Raw genomic sequence first — 7,371 nt, 5'->3', positions numbered from 1 at the left:
CGTTTGAAAAACGACTAGTCTCTTGCTTTGTGGTGGTATCTGTATCATCACTCGAAACATCCCTACCTCTGAAAATACAATATATAAATACTTGACCTTAGTTTATTTTTTATCAAAGCACGCCAGAAACACAAACACAAAAACTACAAAAACATTAGAACAAAACAGTACAAAATTTGAGCTTTTCAACATGGCTTTCTGGGGCATATATACATGGAGAGCATAAATTATAGAAGTCAGAATTGGAGTTAATGTTTTATTTACACAATCAACTTTTTGCTTTATTATTGGTTATTGTATTCAATTATTCAATAGAGGAGACGTCATACTTCTCATGCAGATCAGGGTATTAAAGTGGTCATCCATTACCTGGAATGACTTTGTTATTGAAATACACCTATTGTACTAGTTCTAATTATACGAACTTTACTATTGATTTTGATATGAAGTGTGATAATCCAACTATATCCCTTCCCCTCGAATAAGTTATTCCCTTAAAATGTAATTTCCTAAGCAAAAAGGAAATATATAATTAAGCTATCAATGTTATCCAAAAAGTGACGTATAAATAAAACGATGCACAAAATTATTTGGCCGGTTTCCCTCTTCAACTTGCCCTCGGCAGTGGGTGCTTATATATCATATTTTTGTACATTCCCTGACGATTGACCCCAACTGTGAATAAAGTTTGGATCCTTTAAATACCTGTCTCTTTCCTCTCTCTCTGTTTGTCCTCTTTCTCTGTCCTCTCTCCCTCTATCTCCCTCTCTCTTTGTCTTCTCTCCCCCTATCTCTCTCTGTCCTCTCTCCCTCTATCTCTCTCTGTCCTCTCCCACTATCTCTCTCTGTCCTCTCTCCCTCTCTCTCTCTCTGTCCTCTCTCCCTCTATCTCTCTCTGTCCTCTCTCTGTCTCTCTCTGTCCTCTCTCCCTCTATCTCTCTCTGTCCTCTCTCTGTCTCTCTCTGTCCTCTCTCCCTCTATCTCTCTCTGTCCTCTCTCCCTCTATCTCTCTCTGTCCTCTCTCTGTCTCTCTCTGTCCTCTCTCCCTCTATCTCTCTCTGTCCTCTCTCTGTCTCTCTCTCTTTGTCCTCTCTCCCTCTATCTCTCTGTCCTCTCTCTGTCTCTCTCTTTGTCCTCTCTCCCTCTATCTCTCTGTTCTTTCTCCCACTATCTCTCTCTGTCGTCTCTCTCTCTTCCCTTCTGTCTGTTATTTCGCTCTTTCCCCCTCTTCTCTCTGTCCTTTCTCTCTCTCCCCCTTCTCTCTGTCCTTCCTCTCTCTCTCTCCCCTTCTCTCTGCCCTTTCTTTCTCTCTCTCCCTTCTCTCTGTCATCTCTCTCTCTCTCTCCCCCCTTCTCTCTGTCCTTCCTCTCTCTCTCTGCCCTTTCTTTCTCTCTCTCTCCCTTCTCTCTGTCATCTCTCTCTCTCCCCCCTTCTCTCTGTTATTTCTCTCTTTCCCCCTCTTCTCTCTCCCCTTCTCTCTGTCCTCTCTCTCCTTTCTCTCTGTATTTTCTCTCTCTTCTCGTCTCTCTGTCCTCTCTCTTTCTATCTCCTCTGTTTTCTCTCCCCCTCTCTCACTGTCTCTGTGCCCCTCTCTCTCTCCCCCTTTCTCTCACTGTCGGCCTGTCGCTGTCCCCCTCTCTCTCTCTCTTCCAGACGAACAGTATAAATATGACCAGTTCTCTCCGACCAACTCCCCATCCTTCACGGCAACCAGTTCTCTCCCGCCTACTCCCGTTCATCTACGGCGACCCCGCCGATCGTCTTCTCCGAAGCGAGCTCGCTCGATTTCCCAACACCAATCGAGCAAAGACCGACTCTCCGAAGCGAGCTCGATCGAGTCTCCAACATGGCGATCGAGCAAAGACCGACTCTCTTCTCCCCCTGCAATCTAGGAATCTTCGAATTATCCCACAGGTACCTCTTCCGCCGAGAATTAGGGCTTTTTCATGCCTTCAATTCTGATTCGTTCGCGATCACGACGAAATCTCTCCGCGTTCGAGCTTCTTCAGGATAGTCATGGCGCCGATGACCAGATGCCGCGCTCTGAACGGCGTCCCGCAGCCCTGCCACGTCGATTACTACCGCCAGCGCGCCACCGCCGGCGGCCTGCTCATCACCGAGGGCACTCTCATCTCCCCCACTGCCGCAGGGTAACTGTTCCTCATTCAATCGATTCGACCAAAAATTTCAAAAAAATCGCTATAATCGGGCGATTTTCTCGATAGATTTCCGCGATGCCCTGGGATCTACACGGAAGAACAGATCGGCGCGTGGAAGAAGGTCGTGGATGCAGTCCACGTCGAGGGAGGGATCATCTTCTGCCAGCTATGGCACGTCGGCCGAGCTTCCAACGAAGGTAAAGAACAAATTTCCAGATTAATCGAAGGAGATCCGCAAGAACAGGCCGATCGATCGGGTTTCTTTTTCAGATTATCAGCCTGGGGGATCGGCGCCGATCTCCTCGACCGACAAGCCGATCACCGATCGATGGAAGATTCTCCTCCCCTGCGGCGATCGCGCGAGTTTCGGCCGGCCGCGGCGGCTGACGGCGGCGGAGATTCGATCGGTGGTCGAAGATTACCGGAACGCGGCGGCGAACGCCATGGCCGCCGGCTTCGACGGCGTCGAAATCCACGCCGCGCACGGCTACCTCATTGATCAGTTCCTCAAGGACGGGATCAACGACCGATCCGACGGCTACGGTGGCTCGATCAGGAACCGATGCCGGCTTCTCGAGGAGGTGGCCGCCGCCGTGGCGGCGGCGGCGGGAATCCGACGGACGGCGGTGCGGATATCCCCCCTGATCGATCATCTCGACGCGACCGATTCCGACCCGCTCTCGCTCGGCCTGGCGGTGGTCGACGGCCTGAACCGGGCCCAGGCCCGGTTCGGCCACCGGTTCGCTTACCTCCACGTGACTCAGCCGAGGATCGGGGCTGGCCCGAGGGCCGAACCGGGGCTGGACCCGGTCCGGTACACGGGCCTGGTTCGCGCGCTGCGGCGGCGCTACGACGGGCCGTTCATGAGCAGCGGCGGGTATAACCGGGAGATGGGGACGGATGACGTGGGCTCGGGGGACGTTGACCTGGTCTCTTACGGCCGCCTGTTCATCTCGAACCCGGACCTGGTCGAGCGGTTCAGGCGTGGCGCGCCGCTGAACCGCTACGACCGCGCCACTTTCTACACACCGGACCCCGTCGCGGGGTTCACCGATTACGCGTTTCTCCGGCCCCAGTCAACGCCCGTCGCCCGCTTGTGACGGGATGGACGGGACGGAATTAAATTTGACTGAGAGACCGTAAGAATTAAAAAAAAAAGAATATTGACAGAGATAGATCAGTATTTGACCGGGTATTTCGCAGCTGTTCAGGGGGAACATAAATTTGATTCAATGAAACTGGATAGATTTTTCTGTGGAATGAAACTGGATCTACTGGGAGAATTGGAGAGAGATTTGTTTGGGGAGTGAGCTTACAGGGTAGTACGGCAGTTGATTGGGCGAGACGTATGGGACTACGTACACACTTGGCGTGTACCAAGCAACACTAGCGGCAAATAAAATAAATAAACCAGATACAGTAAATTGGATCTCTCTCACCCTGTTCCTCACTCTCTCTCTCCCTGTTTCTTTCTCTCTCTATATCTCGCTCTCTCCTTGTTTTACTCTCTCTCACCTTGTTTCTCTCCCTCTCTGTTTTCCCTCTCTCTGTGTGTTTTCTCTCTCTCTGTTTGTGTGTGTGTGTCTCTCTCTCCCTCACTCCCTCTGTTTTCTCTCTCTATGTTTGTGTGTGTGTCTCTCTCACTCCCTCTGTTTTCTCTCTCTACGTTTGCACCTCTCTCTCAGTTGCTCTCTCTCTCTCACTCCCTCTGTTTTCTCTCTCTCACTCCCTCTGTTCTCTCTCTCTGTGTTTGTGTCTCTCTCTCTCCGTTTGTGTGTCTCTTTCTCTCTCACTCTCTCTTTTTTCTCTCTCCCTCTCTCTCTCTCTCTGTTTGTGTCTCTCTCTTCGTTTGTGTGTGTGTCTCTCTCTCACTCTCTCCGTTTCTCTCTCTCTCTCCGTTTATTTGTGTCTCTGTCTCACTCTTTGTTCTCTCTCTCTCTCTGTTTGTGTCTCTCTCCATTTCTCTCTCTCTCTTCATTTGTGTGTGTGTCTCTCTCACTCTCTGTGTTTTCTCTCTCTCTTTGTTTGTGTCTCTCTCACTCTCTGTGTTTTCTCTCTCTCTTTGTTTGTGTCTCTCTCACTCTCTGTGTTTTCTCTCTCTCTTTGTTTGTGTCTCTCTCTCTGTTTCTCTCTCTCTCTGCATTTGTGTCTCTCTCTCGGTTTCTCTCTCTCTCCGTTTGTGTCTCTTTCTCACACTCTCTCTGTTTTCTCTCTCTTTGTTTGTGTCTGTCTCTCTCTCTCTCTCTCTGTTTGTGTTTGTCTGTCTGTCTGTCTGTCTGTCTCTCTCTCTCTCTCTCTCTCTCTCTCTCTCTCTCTGTCTGTCTGTCTCTCTCTCTCTCTCTCTCTCTCTCTCTCTCTCTCTCTCTCTCTCTCTCTCTCTCTCTCTCTCTCTCTCTCTCTCTCTCTCTCTCTCTCTCTCTCTCTCTCTCTCTCTCTCTCTCTCTCTCTCTCTCTCTCTCTCTCTCTCTCTCTCTCTCTCTCTCTCTCTCTCTCTCTCTCTCTCTCTCTCTCTCTCCGTTTGTGTGTATCTCTCTCTCACTCTCTCTGTTTTCTCTCTCTCTCTGTTTGTCTCTCTCTCCCATTTCTTTCTCTCTCCATTTGTGTGTGTGTGTCTCTCTCACTCTGGTGACGACGACTTCCACGCATCGACACTAGACGCGTCACCACCATCGTCCGAAGTCAACACGACTGCTGAAGACTTGCCACCATCATCACCAAATCAAGTCAACACGCCGACATCAGGCACGTCTCCACCCACGCACGCCCACTCATGCGTCCTGACACGTCGCCAAAGGCAGATCCAGAACTGCCCCCTGACGTGACGTGAAACCACGTCGCTCGTCACGTCGCTCGTCTTTATTTTATTTTTATTTCTTTAAACTGTATTTTCTCTTTCCTCCAAGGCCTATATTTATAGGCCATTGTTTCAAGAAACAGTTAGGCAGTCATTATTCAAGAATTGAGTTTGTTTCTAACTCTTCTTGGAGGACTTCCCAACTTCCCCTATCCCTTCTCCAGCTCTACCGCCGCTGCCTCCGCCGCCATCACCGCCTCGCATCGTTGGCCGCCTTCTTCCCCTTCCTCTCCATCTCTCTCTCTTTCTCTCCTTTCCTCTTGTCTCTCTTCTCTCGTCCCCTCTCCCTTCCCTCGCACAGGACTACCAAGGCTGCCCGCCCTTGGCCGCCCAGGACTGCCACCCAGGACCGCCCTAGGCCGCCACCCCAGGCTGCCCAAGGCCGCCGCCCAGGGCAGCCCGCCCTAGACCGCCCAAGGTCGCCACCCCAAGCCGCCCAGGACAACCCGCCCTAGGCCGCCCAAGGCAGCCACCCCAGGCCGCCCAGGACAGCCAGCCCTAGGTCGCCCTAGGCTACCGCCCAAGGCCGCCCCAAGGCAGCCACCCCAGGCCCCCCAGGATAGCCAGTCCTAGGCCGCCCAAGGCTACCGCCCAGGCCCGCCCAAGGCCGCCGCCCCAGGCCACCCAGGGCAGCCCGCCCTAGGCCGCCCAAGGTCACCACCCCAGGCCGCCCAAGACAGCCCGCCCTAGGCCGCCCAAGGCAGCCACCCCAGGCCACCCAGAACAACAAGTCCTAGGCCGCCCAAGGCTACCAACCAGGGTTGCCCAAGGCAGCCACCCCAGGCCGCCCAAGACAGCCAGTCCTAGGCCGCCCAAGGCTACCGCTCAGAGCCGCCCCAGGGCAGCCACCCCAGGCCACCCAAGACAACCAATCCTAGGCCGCCCAAGGCTACCACCCAGGGTCGCCCAAGGCTGCCACCCTAGGCTGCCCAAGATAGCCAGCCCTAGGTCGCCCAAGGCTACCGCGCAGGGCCGCCCAATGCCGCCGCTCCAGGCTATCCCGAGCCGCCCAAAGCTGCCCGCCTAGGGCAACCCTAGGCCGCCCAAGGCCACCACCCTTGGGCCGCCCAAGGCGCATCATCCGCACCGATGGCCGCACACGCATGCCCTATCCGTATCCGCTCTCGTCACGCTTTCTGCCAGGGCCGTACAACGCCCGGAACATCCAGACTCTCTCGTCCAGTGGGTCATTCAATGCCCGGATTCGCCCAGTCTTGTCAAGATCAGAATTCCCCGCAGCCTCTTCAGGCACTACGGTGCCGAGATATGCTTGAACTCTTTGGTGTTGACGTGTTCTTCGTCTAGTGTTCCCCCCAGAATTATCCATCGCCGACAGATTTGATTTGATTTGGATTCCCTAAAATTCTCTCTCTATCGTGAGTTTCCTTCGCTACGTGAATTCGTGTATTGGATTTGGTGCTTCGACATCTTCGCGGTGGGTGAAGACAGTACTCCCGCCCTCGACGAGGAACATGACTGCAACACAAGTATTTCATCGGTTTTAAGTTCCGAATTCGATCGCGTGGATTCTGTGGTATGTTTTATCCACCCATCCTATCCCGACGAGTATCCTCCACCCGTCGTCACCGTACCCGTCCCCTCAGTCATCCTTTTCCTAGCTGTCCTGCATCACACTCTCTCCGTGTTTGTGTCTTTCTCTCCGATTCTCTCTCTCTCCGTTTGTGTGTCTCTCTCTCACTCTCTCTGACTCTCCATTTTCCTCTCTCTCTATTCGTCTCTCTCTCTCTCTCTCCGTTTTTCTCTTTTTCTCTGCTTTTCGATCTCTGTTTTTCTATTCACTAAAGTTGTAAGTTGATCTCTAGGATTGAATGTAGGAAGGGCAGATTATTGAACCTTTCTTTAGTTTTTATGGGATTTATTGATTCTGATTCTCAATATCTGTACGGTAAACATAAACTGTTGACAGGGGTAGAGTATTTTCTTCTGTTATTGCATCTTTTGTCTAGTTTTCTTCTTCATCATGGAGATAAAAGAATCATTCAGCCCTAAAAAAAGTAAAATCATAGGAATATAGGATAAAATGATTGATCTAATCAGCCTGTTTTAATTAAGAATACTCACCTAAACTTGATAAATATATGTTATTAAAATTAATCCTTCATTTTTAAGTTTGCATCTCATGGTGATCATCAGCTTCATTACTATTAAGAAATCCACTTTTTAGATCATCATAAAAATTTATACCTTTGGAAATATGCATTGTTGGAAAATTGAAAAATAATAGTCCATAATTTTGTATATTCAATAGTAGAAAACCCATAGCTTTATTCCTGTTTTACATAAAAGGATGATATTTTTGAATACATAGAACCATCCATTTTTCCAAGTACTATAACA

The 7,371-nt window shown here is 50.9% G+C and overlaps 1 protein-coding gene across 1 annotated transcript; it reads left to right on the top strand.

Annotated features, from left to right (window-relative positions):
* The first annotated feature begins 1,684 nt into the window (after positions 1 to 1,684).
* OPR3 (oxophytodienoate-reductase 3) lies at positions 1,685 to 3,334 on the top strand. The gene is made up of 4 exons (XM_078588638.1): positions 1,685 to 1,914; positions 2,010 to 2,150; positions 2,226 to 2,356; positions 2,430 to 3,334. Exons 1-4 carry the CDS (start codon positions 1,847 to 1,849, stop codon positions 3,257 to 3,259), a joined length of 1,170 nt encoding a protein of 389 aa, XP_078444764.1. The 5' UTR covers positions 1,685 to 1,846; the 3' UTR covers positions 3,260 to 3,334.
* The last annotated feature ends 4,037 nt before the right edge of the window (positions 3,335 to 7,371 follow it).

This window comes from Wolffia australiana, chromosome 16 (genome assembly GCF_029677425.1).
Source record: "Wolffia australiana isolate 7733 chromosome 16, ASM2967742v1".
In the NCBI taxonomy this organism is placed as follows: Eukaryota; Viridiplantae; Streptophyta; class Magnoliopsida; order Alismatales; family Araceae; genus Wolffia; species Wolffia australiana.
Note: the sequence above shows the minus strand (reverse complement) of the source record. Positions and strands in the feature narration are given on the sequence as shown.